Below are 22,477 nucleotides of genomic sequence, written 5' to 3'. Positions count from 1 at the left end.
TGAACACTAATTGCAGCCACTTCTTTAGCCCAATAGATATAAGCCTTCTTTCTAAATCTTCATTTGCGCACCTCCCGCCTCGTGCGCGACAGAAGCAATGAGTGCAATTTAGCCTTAACACCAAGATATAGCAGTATCTTCGCACAGAACAGAATCAAGGGTAGATAACGTAGAGGCTCAGTTATAGAGAAGATGGTTTACACAATACAGCTTTAGTCAAATCTACACAAGAACTATCTAGCCATACTGCAACGAGGAAGAAATCTGCCTCTCCATACTAACAGCCTCAATGACCTTTATCTCCTCTTCCGTCAGTCGCCCGCCAAGCGATTGCATATCCTACTCTACCTACTCGGCATTACGAATACCAACCAAAGGAACAACACCCTTGTTAATAGAGTAATTCAAAGAAACAGCCGGAACAGGGACACGTCTCTCCTTCGCTATACGCTTGAGCACATTGATAGTAGGCTCAAGCATATACGTTGGATAGCTGCTAAAACGCCGTCTCTACGAATCTCATTGAAACGCGGATACCTACCAGAGAGACGACCCTCAGCCAGCGAAGCAAAGCTCTAGAACCAGATACTCCTCTTCTTACATTCGCGAATCATATTTCTCACTTCAAGCAGATAACGAATGACCGAGGACTCGCAATAACAGACAGAAAGCGGGACACCGTATATAGCGAGCTCGTCGGCTATTTTGATCATTTCCTAGGTACTGTAACTAGCGACTCCAACAGCACGCGTCAAGCCAGCTTCCACATAATCCGCAAGACCCTCGACGATCTTAGAGACTATTTTAGGGGATGACAAAAATAACAAAAGAACGGAGACAATGATCCCTTAGACAGTGTGACGGAAGAAGAAGGATGGCGCCCATTAGGAGTGCAGTGCCAGGTCCACTGTACTCCCTTAATCCAAACGAGCGCGAAAGCGGCAGCCGACAAGACTAGACAGTTGGAGAGAAGAGGGCGTGGAAATGGTATGTTGAAGCGGGGCCCTAGTCCTACCCGCGACCAGGGGTAAATGTCCTTTAAAGCTCCCAAGTGACCAGTACCCGAACCAGTCTAGCAATAAATACTAAGCCCAGTACCTCCCAATATTATCAGAATAATAATTTAATCCATTTCCACAACGAGGGGCCCTCTTTTTCAAATCTCCAAGTGTACCTCAATAGAAAGGGGAAATAAAATAAGATAAAATAAAATAAAATAAAGTAAAATAAAGTAAAATAGAATAGAATAGAATAAACTAAAAATAAAATAAAATATAAAAACGGTATTCTCCGGTGACATGGCCGTTGAATATAGCCTATGCTTTCCCCAAGTGTCACGCCCTACTAAAAGCAAACTTTACCATTTTATTTTATTGTTTATTATTCACACTCTCTTTTGTTTTACGTTGTTTGACTATAACTGATTCAAGATACACCTTTTTTATTGCGATTATTAATAATTTACCATTTAAATTTTCGATTATAATAATACTAAAATTAAGTTTTATATATTTGTTTTTTTATTCCGGACAACTTCACTTGCTAATCATTGCGCGAGGCCGTAGCCTGACCAGAAGAGGTTTATACCAATAACGAATTGCAACCAAAATATGAAAGCGCCTTATAATGATCCCAAAAGTGACAATTGACCACGTACATCGACCGCTTTCTCAACCGGTAAAGTATAATAAAGACCATCACATTGTCCTCACAAAACTGCAGGCCTCCTCCACCAACTTAAACAGCCTACAGAATTGCCGGGTAGCAACATTATACAGCTCTTTTCGCATTCGCTATCGCTGTTTGCCCTCGGAATCTATACAGAAGCCAAAGACCGACCCGAGTCAATATGCATCTAACAGAGACCCATTGACTAGGGTCTTATTAGACAAGCGTTAACGGTCGTGAACGTTTTTGCTGCGCTCTTCGCCACCGTAACCGAGTTATAACGAGAAAATAGCAATGGAATCGTACATGCTTCGAAAGAAAACTAAAACTGTTGTGATATGAGGTTGGTGCAGATCAGGAAGCAAGCCGCACCATCGGAATTAGCTCCGAAAAGTCTATACAGACAACCAAGTTGATTGTAAATCAACTTGGCTCCGTGTTATATATATAACCTCATCTTTCCCTCTAGAATAAAACACAATTCATAGCTCTGAGCTACAACTCAGACGACAAGTCCGCTCCATTAACACAGGCTGTCAGCGAAGCGGGGACCGTATCTAATACAGACAAATAATCTCGTATATCCAATGGCTTATTTACAAGCAGCGTTCCAGGCTCGAATCAGACAAACCAGTAAGATTTACCAAGCTACAGACGATTCAGCCCATATTGAGATATTATTAGCTTTCAATTAAGTCTGTAACTCATTACCTAGTACCTAGAGTATGTCATTTGGGGCTGTTGTTTCAGTTTAGCTAGACCAAGTCTGGACCTTGGTATAATGCACAAATGCCGTAGAATCTCAATCCTAGCAACCTCATAAAGTCCATTTCTGCTATAGATTTGGTCCCTATAGAACCGAGCAGCAATCCCGGAAGCCAAGCAGATGCTCCCAGGACCACTAGTCGGTTACTAGTAGGTAGGAGCAAAGTGATGCTTCGCCAGTGACCACGAGTGTATCGGGCATAAGCACCGTTTGTTTTCTCGCGTCAACCATTAAAAGTAGTACGTACCGGCCGAACAATTACAGCAATTTCATCCTCAGTGATAGTGCATCTTAATACGAGGATGTGACTTACCGAGAGCTCTACTAGCTCCCGGACCAGAAATACATACCCCTCCCAACAATAACACCCCACCAGACCTAGAAAGCTAGGGTGTGATGTTTGCTGATTGTTTCCAGAAATGGCTTAACGAACGAGAATTGCTACTTCAAAGGATAAATACGTATATTGGACGGAATACACAGATCTAATTGTTTCGCATCGTCTTTGAGGTCAGCCCAGTTTCGGACAGGGTCGCGCTGAGATTCACATACCTGTACATATATAGAGAGTCGCCCTTCAGCATCTCGGATACAATGCCTATTTGACTTTACGTAGTCAAATGATTGAACTATAGAGCGAGCTGCCGGAGGTAGAGGACGCATCTATTAACTTCTCTGCTTCTATCACTTACCAACTTAGTAGGGAGCGTTAAAAGACACATCTCTTGATTAGGGTCTGTTAAAACCCACGTCTTCTTTTTACCGCAACTATTTGCAGCGACATCCTTGATGCCTTTACGTGCCCAGCTAGAGAGACGAGTAAGAGTAGTATTGCGGAAAAGAGATACTAAGTCGGTCAAGAAAAGTTGGCTGACTGTTGAGTCCTTCACAGCCCTCTTAAATTGAGGCTTTATAGGAGATATTAAATCCGCAATGTCCTATTTGTCGAGTTTCTGAGACATTCAATGAAAGTCGAAGACGTGTCTCATTGAAATATATGTTTCCTCAACGAGCGTTCATATCTGGCCCTCAACATCGTGAGGCTTCATCAGTTTCCCCGACCGAATGTTGTCCACTACCCCTATTGTTAAATACACTATCAGCAGCCCGCTGAAAAGTAAAACAACCCTAGCAGAACTTGACTGCTTCAATTAACCGTTGTAGTGATCGTAAAACCTAGTCCATAGCCACCTACGTCTGCATAGTCTATAAGAGACACAAGAGCCTAACGGAAACGGTACTACCCAGATCTTGACTTTCACCTATGGACAAAATGGATATCCCGAACAACTCGCCAGACCAGGAAAGGGAAGGAGAAAAGCAGCCCAGTGAATTGCCAATCCTTAGCGAGAAAGACATATCACAGGAAACTTCTAATCCTATCCCTCCATTAGTAAAAGAAACGATTCAGCTTCACATATTTTTGCTGACTATCGCAGTTCTCGCACTTACAACAGGAAGCAGAAACAAGACATACCTTGGCAATCGAGCCCTTTCAACCTATTTTAGAAGTGCTAGCAGACCTCGAACGCGACGATTCCAAGTTCACCTTTCCAGCAGCTCGACTTGTTGGATTCTATCGATGCATATAGGAGTCGTGCGTGTCTAAGCATATCGATAGCCAAAAGCTAGAGCAGGGCAATCATAACTTGAAGGAGGCTGGTACGCACCTAAGAAAAGAGAGGGACGGACTTCAGCTTCGCCTCGAGAAGCAGCTAGCTCAACTACGTTTTTTTGAGCAGGCACTGGAATTATCTCGAGAACGAATGATTCGCGTACTCGATAACTAGAACTACCCTTCGAGACTCAATCTACCAGGGTTCTTAGAAAATCCAAGACAAGAGTAAAGGACTGCATACTTATGATTGTCCTATGCCCTACTTTTCCAAATTGGAAATAATACGACGACGTTCCAATTGGAAGATAATTACCTCATAGAAAGCAGCTTATATCTTACCGTTATAGTAAGAAGGGTATACAATAGCCTTCTTAGTATATGTCTGTGAATAACCCCGCATATTCTAGGATAATCTCACTTTTAATACTGTAACCCATTATATTATAAATAAAGAAGTACGGATTCAGCGACAATATCGTAGGTAGTGTAGCTAGCGGTGAAAGTGTCGATTGTTTGGAATGTGGTAGAGGTTCCATACGAGGCCATAGGGACAAGCTAAAGCTAACGACTATTACACCAATCGTACGTCGGGTGATTATATCCAGCAACTTTCTGCTTCCCCGACAGATATTCCCTTTTAATCCGGGGAAGGAAAAACATATGCTCTTCTATAGTCTTACCAGATGTCTGATCAAACCGCGCAAGTCGAAACACTGTCTATTACACCTCGGGAAAAATAAACGCTGACATATAGAGAAAATTATCGCTAGCCTAAGTAGGCATAGACAGAGGATCTAGACCTATCCACTTGAAACCGGGCAGATTGTCGTAACCGCGGTAGGGAAAGCATTCGATCAAGGAAGACCCCTGAGTCTCATATTCGGGATGCCCGCTTTCATCAAAGAGAATATGTCGCGGATCGAAATCGACGGCGAGATAGGGAGGTAGTGTCGGTATGCCGGAGGGCTCTTGCCAGATGGCGTGAAGGTCGAGATCAAAATCACAGTCTACCAACTTTATGTAGAACGCTGTCATATCGCTAAGGACGTCTTAGCAATTTTGAACTACTTATCATTTTCTCACTCGTCTTATCTCCGTTAAAACGAGCAGCTAGAATTTTCCATACAGCTACTAAACACACCCAGCAATCGCTGCCGTACCACGTCGACATCGTCGACATCTCCCTACAAAGCTACCATCGGTACGTACTATCCGCAATTCGCATAGTTTCTAAGCAATAGGACTTCGATATATAAGTCGAGAAGATCTTTGACAAATTCGGGCACGCTCTAGGCAACACTGTTATAGGCCATCTAAACAGTTCCTCCTATAGATAATTCGAAATATTGATCCGTACAAAGCGTGTTACAACCTCCTTCAAAATTCTAGTTGATATAGGAGGTAAAGCATATACTTCCGAGATAGATTCAATGAATTCGATCGGATCGCATAGGAGCTCAAGAAGTCTCTAGTACTTCTCAACATATAACGCAGGTAAGTTCTTAGCGACATATTTGTCAGCTAAGACAAAGACTCGGGCATAGAGTTAGAGAGCAGAGCACGATAGCTACTCCGTCTCAGAGGCCTATATTCTGTCGCTATAGTTTTCCGTATAAAAGAACCTTACTAGCTTTCCAACAATAATTTTTGAGTCGTCCAAAAACTTATAGACGCCGGATGACGCCTCCTAGATTATTGGTAGTGCTATAGTAAATTACCAACCTTGAAGTTGCTAGTACAGGCAGCATAAAGTACGTCCGATTGCGAGCAAACCAGAACTTTATATACGTTAATCCTTTCCCCCTCGTAGACAAGGGTCAGATCTGTAAACTCGCTAGATTTTGACATCTAATAATCTGTAAGCCTAGTCACACTGTAATACTTCCTAGCTGACAGTAGAATACATTCACGAACCGTAAAAGAGCCTCTAAGCCACCCTATAATTGTACAGAAATTTCTTCCTCTATTTTGAGCAGTTCTCTTCTAGTTTAGAATTATCGAAGTTGCCTTTAACCTAGGGTTTTTACGCTACAATACCGTTGTCCCGATACCGACATCACTATTTTATGGTTACTAAGTCGGAGCCCAGTTGACGGATTAAAAGCGCGCTCAAACCCGGAGCGGTAGACGTATGCCCAATATAGACCTAGGTCTACAACTATTAATGTTGTGATATAAAGCTAGTGCAGATTATGAACTAAGCCGCCCCGTTAGTGTCTATACGACTAAGTTAGTGGGAAACCAACTTCTCTCGTCGTCGTATATATAGCCTTATGTTTCCCTCCGAGATAACAAGTTAAATCTACCTTTGAACTACAACAGGCTAAAGTGCCACTAGAGACGTCGACGTCTTGACTATATATTCGATGTCTTTAGCGTAGGGATTATTGCTAGTCTGGTTTCTCTCTATAAAACATGACTCTGTGAAGTAAGTTAATAATGCACTTAATCGAGTACCCTATCTAGGCGAATTGAGTTTTCTTATCTAAATTAACAACCTTACTACTAAATCGGCATTTACTCTTAGCTTTCGAATAAAGGTTTGTCTATAAATCCCCTCGGCTAGTTATAACGAGAAAAATCGAGTTGGCAATCGATTGAAGCGTTCTGATTTAGGAACCTTAGGAATTCGAAGGTCATATAAGCCACGCCTGTTCGATAGGTGTATTAGGGGAAGGGTGTCTAAAGGTATTCTTATTTATCCTTTCTTTGATAGCCTAAGATTGTATCCTCGGGTATCCTTTACATCAATTGATTTCATACCTTCTTACTTATAGAGTATTAAGCTCTCTATTCAGTTTCCTAGTTGTATCCGAAATCGCTCGACCACAGAACCTGTATGTCATCGCGGATGTCCTCGGTAATATCCTCCTATTGCCCGTCTATATTCTCTAGCGTGTCGGCGTCCATAATGTCGAACTTATGGCTAACCTAGACTCCCTCGGGTGTTAGGGGATGTTTTTGTATCACTCGGAAGGGATAGAAATGACGATAGGAGAAATGAAGCTACTCTGAAATTCTCAAACAAGTAGAATACCGGACGGATAGTGTGGTGAACCCATCTACGACGGTGTATAACTAGGTAGCGCTCAATGCCGGGTGCCTGATTTTAATGCCTGAATTAAGCCTTGTTTTAAACCGCTTTCTGGCCTCTCTATACAGTGTATTGTAACCAACTCGACATGGAATAACTAGGCGCCGTTAACCTATAAAAATGAAGCTTTTGGTCCCTATACAAATGGAGATATCTGCTTATTTTTGACGGTTTATAAGTGTCAAAGATGAAGCTTTTCATCTCTATACAAATGGGGATCCAAAGCTTCATTTTCATGGCTTATTAAGGGATCTGTATTAGTAATTCGCGTAACGCTATACACCGTCGTACCGTCACTTCCAAAGCCACCAACTATTCAGACTGAAAATAAATAATGATCTTTGTATATATGTAGCTGAAATTCATCATTATGCAGTGCTACAGACTAGGCAAATATGGGCCAAGTTTAACGTGTGAATATAAAAAAAATGGGTTTAATGAAGATGGCAACATTATGTTTGATTTACTGCACTCATGTTTGAAAGGTTACAGGTGATATTGACGAGGATTCTCAACCGAGATACCCAGCCTCTCCCACATAGCTTCTACATTCATATCCTCTCGGCCGCTGGTGAAGATGTTAGTGTCTGCTGGGGTAATGCAAGAACATTAAGAACTCACTCATCCTTGGGGTTGATCCAAGGCTCTGTCTGGCCATCTGCGGTATTGGGATTGCGGAAAATCACGTTGTGTTTCTAAAGAAAAACCGTTAGCCCAGTCAAATCTCGATAAGGTTCCATAAAGGCGTGGTTGGCTTACCATCCCAAGTGTCAAATGCATGGCCCCAGGTCCCTTGACAAACGTATCCTCAGCAGCCCGGCCTTCAATCAACGCCAGGATGTTTTTCGCAACAACCGCTGCCTGTGCCGAGCCTGGTCGAGCGGCCTTTTGGGCACCGGTATCTGCAATATCACCCACAGCAAACATGTTCGAATATTGCTCGTCCAAGAACTGCATGGTGGATCTAACGCGAACAAATCCATTATCCGGATTGACGACCGACTCGCCGCCCTGGCGGGAAGACTTCAAGTCCGCCACTAGCTGGTTATTTGGGGTTTGTCCAGTGGCTAAGATGACGAATTGAGTGGACTCGGTGGTACCGTTTGTGAGTTGAACATCAAAAGTGCTGCCATCGTTGGGGAATCCACTCGGTGGAACAGTGACTCGAGAACCAGTGATGAGTCGAATTCCCAGCTCATCGAATCGTCTCTTAATCAGGTCATGGAGTGCGGGGTGGAAGCTCGGCATCACCTGCGGCCTCGATTGGACCACGGTCACCTCTTTCTCTGGGTAATATTCTTTCAGGTCGGCTGCCATTTGAACACCGACGGCACCGCCACCGACAATCAAAATCGATTGGGATCGGTTAACTCCAGCTTGATGCTTTTGCAGATACTCGACTGACGATGCCTTGTCATCATCATCCATGGCTGCAGGCTTAGAGAGACGTGTGCCCGTCGCAAGAACGACGTAGTCAAATGGGACCTCCTTCGAGCCCTGCCATTCACGGTCCAGATCAACATGGGTGGGATGGACCGACAAAACGCGAGCTTGGACTACGCCATGGGAGGAAGGGTTGGGCGACGCATTGAAGATCTCGCTGTAAGGAATAAACGCTTTGTGCTCCTGTCCTGGAACAATTGCAAACCGAGGCTATGGGCCATGTTAGCTCTGGGAGATTGACTGGAATGAACCTCCACTGGCTTCGAAGTCAACTCACAAATGTGAAAAGATGGTGGAAGTGGCTATGAGGCTCAGTCAAGAGGACCTGCATGAATTATTAGCCTCATCTTCAAGGTAGTCCCTCAATGGTAGCGTACCCGGTGTGTTGCAGGCACGATGCGTGCGAGCTCCTGAGCTGTGGTCTGTAATGGACATTAGTAGTTTACACTCTCTCGGACAGAAGAGTGAACTCACACGTCCGACGAACGAGCCGCCAACCACGATAATATTCCTTAGTGAGGTTGACATTTTCAAAGATGAAGTTTTGAGGGGAAGTTCTAAGGTTAGCCAGAAGAACCCTTTATAAATAGTCCTGGCCCTTTTTGTGATCTGATCAGATAATCAGATTAACCCCGAGGCCAATTTCCCCATTCGGCTGATCCCGAACCACCGGAGTAGTTTATATCCGCCGAAAACCAAACGCCACCTCCAAGTCCCGGCATCCGATCTGAACTCGGGAGACTCGTTCAATTATGTAACTGGGATAATGCTCCAGGGCTCAAGTTGAAGCCGACCTCGGATGACTGTCAGGTTACTGGGGTAGAAATTTTGACTATAAAGAGAAGATACATCTACGTATGGATATAGCAGCATATGACTGTGGGGTGGACTACCGAGGAACCCCTGTTTTTGGTTATGAGCAGGCATAATTGGCATGGTATGCGTTTAGGTATTCATGTCCTGGGACGTTGTCTCGACTCGAAATTTGTAAAGAATACGGAGATCGTCCAGTGAAGCATCCCCATAAGGAAAATAAAGAAATAAACACCCACTTGAGCAAGAAGCAAGATGACGAAATCCATGGAACCAGTCTCAAGACTGCTCGCCATATAGATACCTCCGAGATCAAATGTTTACGCAGGGTGCCAGGTGATGGTTTTCGCAAGGGGTCCACCACGGTCATAAGTGGCCAGCACAATGTGGTTATCCAATGCCATTATTCCAGGCCAGAAGCTGGAGGCCGGGGAGAGGAGAGTTGGTGAGCTCCATTGAACACGCCCTTCAACTGGCTGGCTAGCAAATACGACTTTGATAGAGGCATTCTTTACCCATTCCACATGCTTGGAGTCTTCGTCCGTCATGAATATCACGGCTATAGATCCATCTGCAAAAGAGGCAATTTGGGGAGAGCCTGCATTATGACCTTGTCGTGGGCGGAAAACTTCATGGCGCCAACCCCAGGTGGCACCGTCATCATAGGATAGAAGCGCTTCGACACTGAACGGTCCGTACCGGGTGGTCTCGAATACCATAAGAAGAGCCTCGCGACCGTTATCAAAAGTTCGTGCAATGCCGCACATTCCATCGCGAAGGGGATCTTGGTCACCATGCAGACAGGTCGGTTGAGTCCAGGTACTTCCTTGATCCCGCGAGACAACTAGCATGGTACATTGGTTGTTATGCGCGAATTCCTGTGAGAAATAAAGCTGCACTTCACCCTGGCGTCCGACACGCATGAAGGGTTCCCAAATGCCCAAAGGAGCGCGCTTCTCAGCCGCCTGTGAAGCGAATTGCCAGGTCCGACCACCATCTGTAGACCGGCAGACAGTGATGCGGAAGTGTGTGGGGCCATCTGGGCCCTTGTCATGATTGCGGAAAGCCGCCAGTATTTTCCCCGGAGCTACCTCACACAAAAACATGTTATCCACGTCACCAGCGCCGCGTGTCACCTCAGAGAAGTCTTCGAACGTTAGGCCGTTATCGGTACTTCTTGCGACGCGAAGAGAGCGTTGTCCATCGGGGAATCGGGTAAAGGAAGATAGGATGGTGCCATCTGAGAGTCTGCAGAGACGGGGGTATGTGCCACTGTTGGGAGGTGAAGATAATCCGCGTTCATCGTTGTTCACGGCTGGTCTGCCTGAAAGCCGAACGGCAGGAGAGTTCTGTTGATGAGCATGGTCATTCAGACCCAAGGTCTTGAGTACCTTCTGGCCAAAATGTCCAGGCATTTTGATCTTTGAAAACCGGAGAGAGTATGACAGAAACTTGTCCTGCAAGGCTGCAACATTCTGTGACTCAAATGCGCGGAGACGCATCACCTGGGCATATGACGTCAATGTCTGATGTTGCTTACCTAATTGGTTTAGTTCTGCCTCAGGTGTCGAAAATGTATAGATATGGACGGCCTATCAAAACCCATGCAGGCGCTGACAAAGCGGACTCTATAATCGTTGTATTACGACCTTCCACCGATCGTATAAAGTTCAAATTCAAGATTTAAAATAAAGGGAAAAATATAAGTACGTATGTTAACTTGTGAACAAAATCCGATCGGTTGGGGTTGAGATATAACTGAAATAGTTGAATGTTGATGTTTTGATGTTGGATATATATGTATCTGGGTTTCATAGGGAAGTACCACTACTTTCTAGTCAACCTCTATAATTTTACGTTTTCTCGTTTCTCTTTGCGTGATATAGAGAGAATACTAGTAACTGATTCTAAATCATCGAATTTAATAAATATTAAATATTACCTTAGGGATCAGGGTAAGAAGAAAAGAGGTAATTTAATTAATCCCAAGGGGGTTCAACTTATCTTGGCATTCTCGGCATGGTTGTATTTATTATAGCCAGGTGGATTTAAGGAAGGGCTGTTGGATCTCTGGTGGAACGAGCATCAGCATGACTAGGAATATGTGCAAGATATTTGGACTTGTTCCTTATGAGTCTTCTTCAAGCACGTCTTTACTTTGCATAATCGAGGCCTTGAACTGAGTCTTGCCAAGATACACAACACTGGGTCAATAGAGGAGCTACCACTTGCGCGGGGGTGCTATCTTACTTTCGCCTATAAGGTAGACCGCAAAGTTGATACCCTCGCATTATTAATGTGGCCATATAACCTGAAGTGTGAAATATGGCGTATGAGATTTCCAGTCATCATGGAGAGAGGTAATTGCGTCCAGGGTCAAGGTGCTTGATAAGTCCAAGTATCTAATAAGCTATCCCAAAAAATCCAATTCTGCCGATCTTTCCATAACCAGTCGTCCGTCATCAATTTCGGATGTCCACAGTGATTGTGTCAACATGTTCTCAATCCCATCAAGTTTTACCCCCCTATTCCTCAAACGAGATTCTGACAATCTTTGCGGGCTCGATGAAGGAGCCCAAAACAGGCGCAATCTGACCACCATTGGTGCCGACATAGAGTATCTGTTGGTCTTTGCTCAATCGAGCCGAGCTTGCACCTGCCAGTTGGGTTGATACTTGGCCACCTGCAACGAGGGAGATCTGCCCCGAAGGTGTGAGACGCACAACAGAGTTCTGGGGAGCTGTGGGAATATACGCAGTGCCATCCCGGGCGATCTCGATGTTGTCTGGTAGGAATCCACTAGCAATGATTTCAAAATCACCGATTGGTTTAACGTCCTTGTCCACCTTGACCTTGCAATACACCATCTGTGTCGTGCCGGTATAGTACACATAGTCACCAAAGACTGTCAGGGCATTGACACCCAGAGGAAGAGCCTGGCCCTCCGCCGGCGCCATTGTAGTATCATTCAGTGCGACAGAATAATCTCCTGTTTTGGTATCGACCTTCCATATTACTCCCTTGGGGCTATCGGCAATAAGAACCAAATTTGACTCCCGCGAGAATGTGGCAATGCCATTTGGAGCCTCCGCATCGGGCATTGCGACGATCTCCGAGGCCTTCGGCGATTCCAGCGCGCGCTCGTTCTCCTCGGCCTCGGTATTGGTGAAGTCCAATTTATGGACCGAGAACGAGCCTGGGCCTGGCTGGAAGGTTTTGGAAGAGAAATTACCGACAACAACTGCGAAGATATCGTCGTCGATTTCACTGATTCCGAAGCAGCTTGTGACGTTGGGGAACGTGTAGGCGAGGGTAGCGTTTCCGCTCGTGGTGTTGAAAAGCCAAACCTCGGGGGTATCTAGGCGCGTGAAAAGAAGGTGTCCGTCTGATCGAACAACAATGTTGTCGATCCATGAGCCATTGTTAGGAAATTGAAAGATGTTCTCGAATTTCACATTAGGTTGCTCATTGCGGTAGGGAGGTTCCGATATCTCTTCTGTGGTGTGAAAGAAAGGCCAGGAACCTAGAGCCACTGGAAGAATAGCTAGGCCGCTGAGCAAGGTGGTATGGAAGTGCATGTTGTCGACAATGAACGGATGATGAAAAGAACAACCGTGAGGGATGTCCTAGTTAGCTATATGCTGCTACAGTACCAGCCTCAATCAGCCAAGAAAGTTGAAATACTCAACAAATGCACCTGTTATTATGTTTCGTCCAATAAGGTGGGATGACCATCCGCATTCCTCGGTAGGGATGTTTTGATGCTGCCGATGCTAACCCCTACATTCCCTACATGCATTGCTCGGATGTACCTGTACCTATCAACAATGAGGAAAACATAAACAAAACCAAGTGGGCAGGTGTATTCTCAATGTTCTCAGCTGGTCGTGATTGGACTGTAACCTTTTTGTGACCAACAGTGGTAAAAGTATGTAGATATCAATAACTATTCATAACTCTGAATACTCTCTAGTTTCACATTATTTTTACAAATGACTTTGGAATGGTTGACCCTTGGGAAGCTGAGCATGACCGTACATTTCCATTGCAGCCCCATCTTTCTGCATCTGCTGCGCCCATTCACCAAGGCCTTTCATGAAAACTTCCATGTTGGCATCAGTGCTCAGGTCAATGGGTTCTTCATCTTGTGCGATCTGCAACATTTGTGCCCCAGCCGCAGGGCTCGTCTTGAAAAAGTCCTGGGGATCAATCTTCTGCTGGATTGCACCCCGAATAGTTCCGGCGAGCAGGTCCTTTGGCAAGCGAGGTTCCTGGGTAATCGAGCGGCCAAGACCAACCCCATCAACTGTTTCCAGGGCCTGGACCATTCCAGACGCTGTGCAAAATCCTCCGGTTACATAGCTGCGGGTACGCTTGAGAGCAGGAGCGATGAGGTCGGCAAATTCGAGGAAGAATGATTCTCGTTTCTGCGAAGACTCCCGTTTGTGCTGGAAGGCAGTAGCTTCATAAGTTCCACCGGACAACTCAACAAAGTCAAAATTCGTGCGGTCGAGGATCGCACATAGTTCCTTTGCCTCCTCGGGGGTGAATCCATGAGATTGGAATTCCACCGAGTTAATCTTGATTCCAATGATGAAGCCGGGACCCGGGAGTGCTTGCCGAATAGCCTGAGCGATTTCCACAATAATCCGCGCACGGTTGGCCAAGCTCCCACCGTATTTATCCGTCCTCCTGTTCGTTGTATGCGACAAGAATTGGGCAAGGAGATACCCATGGGCGGAATGCAGCTGAATACCATCATACCCAGCCTTTTGCAGGTAGACGGCTACATGGACAAAACGACGGATAATATCCTGTATCTCCTCTTCGGTGGCCCCGTGGGGTTTTCCAAATGCACCAATTTTCTCCATGACGAGCTGGACATCGCTAGCAGAAACCGGGTTGGGTTGCAGCTTCTCAAGTGTCTGACGACCAGGATGGCTGACCTGACCAACGATCAAACTTCCGTGCTTCTTCGCGGCAGTGGCCAATTGCTTGAATGCCTCAAATCGTTCACCAGCAATTGGATTCTCAAGGTCAATGATCATGTTTCCCGGTGACTCAAGCTGGTCGTATGAAATCATAATGTTGCCGGTGAGGATAAGTCCAAAATGACCCTCCCCCCACCGACGATAAAGATTGATGAGATTTTGGGTGGGAATACCACGAGCTGAAAGATCAGTTGGAGACCAGGAAGCCATTCTTTCCGTCAGAGCGGCCTTCAAAAAGCGATTAGGGGCTTCGCGCTGACTGAATTCAAATCGCAATGGAGCCCCAAGGGGCGACACGTTGACATTTTCGCTGGGAAACCTTTGAGACATAGTGAAAGACAATATATACCACTGATACCTGCAATTTGGAAGATAATTTAGATAATTTATGATTAATTGAGGCACATAGCTTGTTTTATATTCTCAAAAGTACAACCTTGGTCACTAATCCAGGTCCACCCAGTTCCACTGTGGATCGGCAGTCTTTTCGGTCAGAAGTCTGTCGAGGGAATGAAGTCCGATCGTGATCCACCTCAATATGTAAGCATCTTGTCAACACTACTCTGTAACTAACTAGTTAGTTATACCTGAGGTTGGAAAATTGGAAGGTTGAAATATCCCCGGATACCGTCTAACTAGATGTTTGGTATTAGGCATTCCTAACTTGCCTATGTAGTGAACATGAATTCACGGGGGAGTTAACTGTCCCGAACCCTTTTTTTCCTTTTCCAATTGATCTTCAAGTTAGATTTGTAATCATTATATTCATCCATTCCCTCCAGGTTGGCGTTACCTCTCATTGGTTTACTAAATTTTCCACTCATCCAATACAGTATTCTGCATAAACTTGAGTACATGGAGCATTATTTTATGTTGAAAGACGACCGGGAGTGATTGGAGATATTCACACAGGAGTTACTACTGGTCGCATTGGACTAGGTACCTCGGCGCGGTTGATGTGGGGGAGGAGATATGAGTATTTCAAGCGCGATGAAAACTGTGAAAAGAATTGAGGTGTCAAATTCAGGATGCATTAATTGACGAGTGTCAGAAGGAAATTGGAAGTCATCGACATCTTGTATTCGGTGTGCTAACATGTGGTTATGCTCGATGTGACAGGCCAGCAATTGAACGCTATGGTATCAAAGGTATAAAAGAAAAGTATCGAGCAGCTTGAACCATACCAAGTGAGTACAAAAGACGAAAAGGAAAGAAAGAAATGTCACAACTATGGTGAATATCAAGACGTCGGCAAAATGCCGAGGCCATATAACCGAAGAAGCCGAACCCCACCTTTTTCAAGACAGTAGAGTCCCCAACCTTTTGGATATTCGAAGATTATTTTAATCAAAACAGCCGATTCTTCTGTTACCTATGGAGACGGAGAGACCAGATCGGCCACGCACACGGGCAAAGAAAGCATGCCTGTCATGTAACTCGCGTCGCGTGCGGTGCAACGTCTTAGAAATGCAGCCCTGCCAAAACTGCGTCTCATGGAGTCTCGCTTGCGAAGTAGGGGTTTCGCGTCGTGGAAAGTAAGGAAATCATGGGTAATTAATTGTTCGACTTTATACTCATTCTAGGTAGATATCCCCGGCGAAAGAAAAAGGGATCAGCTCGAACATCCGCAACACCAAATGACACGGCAAATGCGTCGGAGTCTCGAGTTATACGGGGACAATTTCCAATACCCGGACAGAGCTCTCAGTATCCACCCGCTCGTCCCGCAACAGCAGAGGATGCGATCCATAAAACCGTCTTTCTTGGCGAGTCAAGTCCTCTCACCTGCGTTGTGGATGAAGGGCGACGATCTCCAGACAAGGGGTATGCATGCAGTATCCAAAAAGGCCGACTTCACTACTCCATTTCTGAGATTAGTGGTACAACTGAAAGTATCCAGGATTCACTGGGACCCCGCCGCAAGCTGATACATGATCGCCTTACCCGGGAAGGGGCTATCGTATTCCCATCGCCACCTGTCTGCGACACGTTACTTCAAGCTTATTTTGACTGGCTCCACCCGTGTTTTCCAATCCTTGATCGGGCAGACCTACAAAGTGACTATCAAGATGACAGGCTGTCACCTTTACTCTTCCAGTCAATGCTCTTCATAGGTGTGAGCTTGTGCTCGGATACTGCTTTGAACACTACGGGCTTTAATAATCGTTACCAAGCCAAAGAAGTATTCTATCAACGAGCAAAGGATATATATGATTCAGGGTGGGAGACCGACACAGTTATAAAGTTGCAGTCGTTGTTTCTCCTGAGCTTTTGGCGTGGAAGTCCAACCGAGGAGCGCGATGTTCGATTCTGGCTTGGAGCTGCTATCAGCCTTGCCCAGAAAAAGGGCATGCATGTCATGTACAGGTGCCTCCTTTAATTGAGTCTGAATATATGCTGACTAGCATAGGTCGAAATTGTCCTTCCTGAATACCAAAGACCAAAAGCTTTGGAAACGAATCTGGTGGGCTTTATATGTACGCTTCTCGTTCCTCAGTCTGTGCCTATAAGACACTGGGATTAACGTTTATTAGGTTCGTGATCAACAAACATCGGCTGCTTTGGGACTGCCACCTCGAATACGTGACGAAGACTGTCAAATCGCAGATCTTGAAGCTGCAGACTTTGAGGAAAGCGAGCCCATGGGACCTCCTGAAATACTTCGCCCACCACCAAAAGTACACATTGCTTACGTGATCGGAATGGCCCAACTGGCGAGGTTATGTATGATATCCTAAAACATTGGCGTATTCGCATTTGCTAACAATTTCATCTCTAGTGCGGGAAATAGTTTGCAGCCAGTATCTACCTGGTCGATCCAAGTTGGACAATGATGCTCGACCAATACTTCATCAACGCTTAGTTGACTGGGAGTCGCTCCTCCCGAAGGAAATGCAGTTTCAAACCCCCATTAGGAGGCAGGCGATGTTCCTAGTCGGTATGCTTCATATGGCTTATAAGTATGTACTGCTGCGCTAGTAGTAATAACTAAGACCCATTCCGGCTAAGATCCCGACAGCAATTTGTACATTCTCCTATACAGGCCCCTTTTCTTGCAACCCCCAGACCAATCAGTGAATCCGGAAAGAAATGTCGCCCTGGATGCGGCAACACGAAGCACACGAATTTTAGAGGACATGCTCTCAGAAAACCTGGTCCAACATGGATCAGTTCACTTGCAAGTTCTTCTAGCTACCACGACCTAGACTAAAACTAACACCACAACAGAATCACCCACACTTTCTCAGCCTTATGTATACAGACCATTCATTTCGGACGGGTCACCGGCACAGCCCGGAAGTTAGCAGAACATAGGGCTAAGTTATGCCTCTTGGGCTTGAAGGAGTTACAGAAATCATGGGACTTAGAGAACTGGGTTCTGGATCTTTTCTTCAGGTGCTTGGATGATCGCACTGCTCGCGATCTCCGATTAGCCGATCCTGCTATGCCATCAACATCACAAACAGGCGATGATCGAAATATTGAGGAGTTGCTACCTGCGTCTCCTGCTAGTGGTCCATATAGACCTGGTTCTTCTAACGCAGCGGAGGATCTCTTGCAAACACCTAACATGATGTCCCACCAGAATCCTGGGGAAGAGGCAGCAATTAATATGGACTGGTATGAGCTGTTTAACGTGGATGGTGATGATGTGATGGGCCTTGCTGGCTCATTATCAAATCCAGACTATTTGAACCCACAGAACCTCGAGTTTCTGTATCGATTCCTATAATGCTGTAATTCCAATGCCAATACTAATTTCGAATATCTAATCACGTATATAACGCGGAGATTTATAGAATTGCCGCCGAAAATAGCTGAGATGATGACGCCGTATTTCATGGAAAATGGTGGCGTCTTCTTTCTCAAAGTTTCTGTGAACACTTGGCCTCTTGTAATGTTGATTGTAGATAGGATCAATTTGATAGACCTAACTCCGCGAGAATGGCTTCGTTGTGCTCTCCAACCTGTGGAACTGAGCCCATCTGAGCGCCATATCCGGCTTTTTCGGCCGACTTGCTTGATCCAGGGGGCAAAAGAGCGGGAATGGCCCCCACGGGGGTTTGAACTTTGGTCCATCGGTTTCGTGCTTGAAGCTGGACATGGTCCCAAACATTTTTCATGTCATTGACACCAGCGTTGGCGATTGCCGCTTCGTCCAACCGAGCTATTGTTTCCTCTGTCGTGAACTTCGAGAACGCATCGTGAATGATAGATTTGAGCTCATCCCGATTTTGAGTTCGTTGTGAGTTGCTGGAAAATCTAGGGTCGCTGGCTAGATCAGGCTGCGAGAGGACACCGCTGCAGAAACTGACCCATTCCCGCTCATTCTGAATGCCCAACATGACAGACTGGCCATCACCCGCTTCGAACGGTCCATAAGGGTAGATGGCTGCATGCGAGGCACCTGCTGGCACCGGACCTGGAGCATTGTCGAACGCATAGTACATTGGGAATCCCATCCATTCCACCATACTTTCTAGCATGGAGATGTCAATCTGACAACCTTGGCCATCTTTCCCACGCTGCAGTAGAGCCGACAGAATGTTGCTGTATGCGTACATTCCCGCAGCAATATCGGCGATAGAGATACCAACCTTTGCAGGCTCTTCTCCAGTTCCCGTGACGGACAGCATCCCAGCCTCGCTCTGAATAAGAAGGTCGTAGGCTTTCTTGTCGCGATATGGGCCATCTTGTCCATATCCAGAAATATCACACACAATCAAACCAGGATGTTTCTCTTTCAATGTTTGATGGGAAAGCCCCAGTCGCGCACTGGCACCAGGAGCCAGATTCTGAACGAGAACATCGGCCTTTTGGAGGAGCTTCATCAAGACGGCATGGTCATTTTCACGTTTGAGGTCTAGAGCCAAACTCTCCTTGGAGCGGTTTGTCCATACGAAATGTGATGCTAGCCCACCAACTCGCGTGTCATAGTGTCGTGCAAAATCCCCAACACCTGGTCGTTCGACCTTGATGACTCGAGCTCCAAGATCGGCAAGTTGTCGCGTGCAAAAGGGCGCGGCAATAGCTTGCTCCAGACTAACCACGGTAACTCCAGCCAGAGGCAACGGCCTATGTCCACCAGATGGCACACTGGAGTAAGGCCGAAACGCGAGAGGTGATCCTTTTGCAGGTTGAACTGCGCCCGACAGGGCATGTGGCCGGGAAGTGAGTGAGAGGAGTGACTTCATTGTTGGCTGAACATTGGAAGCTGGCGATGTTGCTGTGAAATTGGACTACAGAGACAGCTATTTACCTTGTAGATATGGAAAATTGATCCAAGGGTCTGAGATACCAAAGCCCAAATAGTCGACGCGGGGGAAAGACGTCGGTCGAAATGCCGATCTCCAATCTCCATATAGCACACATGCCAAGCCCGACGAGTCGGCTGTATGCTCAAGTGAGCACAATTGATGATATCGATGTGAGGAACTACCTCTCTGTTCGGATTTTTCAAGCCAAGAGCGCATCTGAATAAACGCAGTGGAACCGGTGTACAAAGTACGGAGTACATATACCGAAATCAAGCCTTTGGTGTCCAAGTGAGGCTTTGGGAGTAACAGGAACATATATTCTGTCAAAATCCCAAAATATGCAGATTTGAATGTTAGAAGGCAATAGCCACCACACGCAGATATGAAGTTTGCTCCATCTAGTTAAAGATCAGCCACGAACGTCCAGGCAAATCCATCTTTCATGAAGTTCCGATCCTGATGAACGCCAAGCACACGGGAAATCCACGTGCCCAATACGCGACGGAAATTTTGTGGGAGTTAAGTTGTGGGGGGTACCCCTGAAAGAACCTCGTATTCTCGCAATGTGCCTCCCTTTGCGTCTGCCTATGGAATAAATGCAACGCATTCCGATCAGACAATATGGTCGGTGTTCCACGCAGCAAGGGCTGCTTGGCGTGTATTCAGCGGCGGGTTAAAGTAGGAAATCTCCAGTCTTACACATTTCTTTCTTTTTTTTCTCTTGTTTAAAGTAACCCTCTAATCCAGAGTCTAGTGCGATGAAACTCAGCCATCATGTCAATACTGCGAGAGAAGAGGGAACGTATGTCCTGGCTACACAAAGAACCGGAAGTTCTACCATTTCTTTGCAAGCAGTCAGCACGAGCCCTCAAGAACCACATCCTCCCTGAGACAATCAGCAACATCAATTATGGCATTGGTCACCTCAAAAGAAGCGCAGCAATACGCCACAATCCCCCGTGCGTCTATGGATGAGGCTCTAATCCCAGGATTAGTGTCCAAGGCGCTAGACCGACAATGCAGGAAGGGCTTTTGTGATTTCGTGGACGCGGTATTTCCGAACATTTATTACAGCTACAGCACTCGCGTGGAACTTCCTTGGTTTGAGATTGCTCAGTACGACCGAGGTGCCGGGATTGCAATGGAGTGGGGGTTTCGCAGCCTTGGGACCTTGCAGCTAGGTAGAGTAAATGGCAATCAACGACAGATTCTTGCCAGTCTGGAAATGTACGGCCGTGGATTAAGCCATCTTATTAAAGCTGTCAGGAATCCTGCTACAGTTGGCACGGATGATACCCTTGGAGCCGCAATCCTGTTAGGCATTTATGAGTTGATGAATGCAACAGAGGAAAACTCGTGGCTGCTGCATTCACGTGGGATATCTCATCTTTTACGTCTAAGGGGCGCGAAGAGGCATGCGAGTGGGTATGGCCGCACTCTGCTCTTATCCTTTCGAGGACTTCTGGTTTACGAGGCCTTCACTCGGGGGGAGGCATGTTTCCTGGAAAGCGAGGAATGGAGAGGAACTCTTCCGGAGACCCTAGAAGACGAGGAACGGCGCGGCAGAAGCTGTGGCCTGGGCCAGCTGATGGATTATGCATTCAATGAGATAGCTCAGTGCCCGGGGCTTCTTGCCAAGACCAAGAGTCTAGTCGCCTTGCGAACTACCAATGCGGAGAGAGAGGAGTTAATGGCCGCAATCAATAGCAGCCGAGAGGTCCTGGGTGATGTGGAAATCCAAATACTGGCTGGGATCAAGGCTGACCACGAAGGGAATAAGAAAGAGTCTCAGGCTTTCTTTGGATTGATTCCCCGTTGTAACCAAAATGCATCGGTGAAATTCACACTCGAGGGTGTTCATTCAGCGATCGCACTTCTCCGACAGTTGTCAGTTGTGCTAGTGTCCGATCGGAGTCGACAAGAAGCAGTGACACCGTGGCTGAAACTCGGACCGTGTAGGCAGGACTGGAAGGTCATAAAAAAGCTGGGGAAATTGCTCGGGCCCAAGAAGATACTCGACTGCACCCAATAGGTTCACAGCAACAGAGCAATCTGAATATCTGGCATGACCGGATCGCCTTGGCAATGGGAATGCCAGAACAGGGTTAAATCCACACCCAGAATGGGCTATCTATGTAGCCTTGGTCCGACCTGAGCTTCTGCATTTGTAAGCCATACTCGGAGTTTGTTTCATCTATTGCTCAGATTTGCTCCGTGGAATCATGAAAGAACCGATGTGCCGAAGTGTTATTCAAGTGGCGTTCCGAGGTCTAAGGGCCGCATCTGTCGATCAAATGACTCGCAAACGGCTTGCAGGCGACTTACAAATGGTCAAATTCATGTCCAAATGTCAAAGAACTCAAAGCGACCGTACTGTCGGGGATGTGGTCATGTGCGGCAATCAACCCTAGTAATGGCGATGCGATCCAGATGGAAATGGAACGGAGACAACACTGTGTGGATTGACTGTCTCACATGAGGAGAGGAGAAAGAGAAGGAAAGAGGAGAGAGAGAGCTATCATACATGGAGGTCTATTACATGATGATGCCTCAGACATCCAATACCTAGTCACCTTTCAGATCGACAGGAAATGACATTATCACAGCCCACATGGGGGGGGTTCCACTTTTGCAAAGAAATCTGGAGTGAGAAGAAAAGAAAAGAATGTTCGAAGGAAATGCTTGTGTTTTTGAAATCCGGCGATCACCGGAATAAGACAGAGCTGTGATGATATCGTAGTTAAATAATGCATTGCGAGGATTCCGTACCCCGTATATGTTGTACTCATTGGATTTTGTGCATCGCAAGAGATTTATTTTATTCAA

At 46.1% G+C, this 22,477-nt stretch overlaps 8 protein-coding genes across 8 annotated transcripts; 2 read left to right on the top strand and 6 right to left on the bottom strand.

Moving 5' to 3' along the window:
• Positions 1-237: 237 nt before the first annotated feature.
• On the bottom strand, positions 238-713 carry N7516_010842 (uncharacterized protein; the record flags this gene model as incomplete). Its single annotated transcript, XM_057223560.1, has 4 exons — positions 238-339; positions 373-510; positions 542-573; positions 602-713. 4 exons carry the CDS (start codon positions 711-713, stop codon positions 238-240), a joined length of 384 nt encoding a protein of 127 aa, XP_057070781.1.
• Positions 714-7,632: 6,919 nt separating this feature from the next.
• On the bottom strand, positions 7,633-9,311 carry N7516_010841 (NAD(P)/FAD-dependent oxidoreductase; the record flags this gene model as incomplete). The annotated part of the gene is made up of 7 exons (XM_057223559.1): positions 7,633-7,714; positions 7,768-7,841; positions 7,906-8,799; positions 8,867-8,914; positions 8,967-9,011; positions 9,064-9,167; positions 9,221-9,311. 7 exons carry the CDS (start codon positions 9,309-9,311, stop codon positions 7,633-7,635), a joined length of 1,338 nt encoding a protein of 445 aa, XP_057070780.1.
• A 411-nt stretch (positions 9,312-9,722) lies between these two features.
• N7516_010840 (sialidase family protein) lies at positions 9,723-10,817 on the bottom strand (the record flags this gene model as incomplete). Its single annotated transcript, XM_057223558.1, has 1 exon — positions 9,723-10,817. The coding sequence occupies one exon, from the start codon at positions 10,815-10,817 to the stop codon at positions 9,723-9,725; it is 1,095 nt and encodes a 364-aa protein (XP_057070779.1).
• Positions 10,818-11,927: 1,110 nt separating this feature from the next.
• N7516_010839 (uncharacterized protein) lies at positions 11,928-12,980 on the bottom strand (the record flags this gene model as incomplete). Its single annotated transcript, XM_057223557.1, has 1 exon — positions 11,928-12,980. The coding sequence occupies one exon, from the start codon at positions 12,978-12,980 to the stop codon at positions 11,928-11,930; it is 1,053 nt and encodes a 350-aa protein (XP_057070778.1).
• Positions 12,981-13,388: 408 nt separating this feature from the next.
• N7516_010838 (NADH:flavin oxidoreductase/NADH oxidase family protein) lies at positions 13,389-14,723 on the bottom strand (the record flags this gene model as incomplete). Its single annotated transcript, XM_057223556.1, has 1 exon — positions 13,389-14,723. The coding sequence occupies one exon, from the start codon at positions 14,721-14,723 to the stop codon at positions 13,389-13,391; it is 1,335 nt and encodes a 444-aa protein (XP_057070777.1).
• Positions 14,724-15,860: 1,137 nt separating this feature from the next.
• N7516_010837 (fungal specific transcription factor domain-containing protein) lies at positions 15,861-18,126 on the top strand (the record flags this gene model as incomplete). Its single annotated transcript, XM_057223555.1, has 7 exons — positions 15,861-15,928; positions 15,981-16,754; positions 16,804-16,870; positions 16,928-17,117; positions 17,173-17,353; positions 17,437-17,575; positions 17,656-18,126. 7 exons carry the CDS (start codon positions 15,861-15,863, stop codon positions 18,124-18,126), a joined length of 1,890 nt encoding a protein of 629 aa, XP_057070776.1.
• Positions 18,127-18,310: 184 nt separating this feature from the next.
• On the bottom strand, positions 18,311-19,588 carry N7516_010836 (CaiB/BaiF CoA transferase family protein; the record flags this gene model as incomplete). The annotated part of the gene is made up of 1 exon (XM_057223554.1): positions 18,311-19,588. The coding sequence occupies one exon, from the start codon at positions 19,586-19,588 to the stop codon at positions 18,311-18,313; it is 1,278 nt and encodes a 425-aa protein (XP_057070775.1).
• Positions 19,589-20,561: 973 nt separating this feature from the next.
• On the top strand, positions 20,562-21,683 carry N7516_010835 (uncharacterized protein; the record flags this gene model as incomplete). The annotated part of the gene is made up of 1 exon (XM_057223553.1): positions 20,562-21,683. The coding sequence occupies one exon, from the start codon at positions 20,562-20,564 to the stop codon at positions 21,681-21,683; it is 1,122 nt and encodes a 373-aa protein (XP_057070774.1).
• Between the last annotated feature and the right edge of the window lie 794 nt (positions 21,684-22,477).

The sequence above is a fragment of the Penicillium verrucosum genome (genome assembly GCF_028828655.1).
Source record: "Penicillium verrucosum strain IBT 35672 chromosome Unknown utg000004l_segment0_segment0, whole genome shotgun sequence".
Taxonomy (NCBI): domain Eukaryota; kingdom Fungi; phylum Ascomycota; class Eurotiomycetes; order Eurotiales; family Aspergillaceae; genus Penicillium; species Penicillium verrucosum.
The sequence above is the reverse complement of the archived record's forward strand: the minus strand, read 5'-3'. Positions and strand labels throughout refer to the sequence as shown.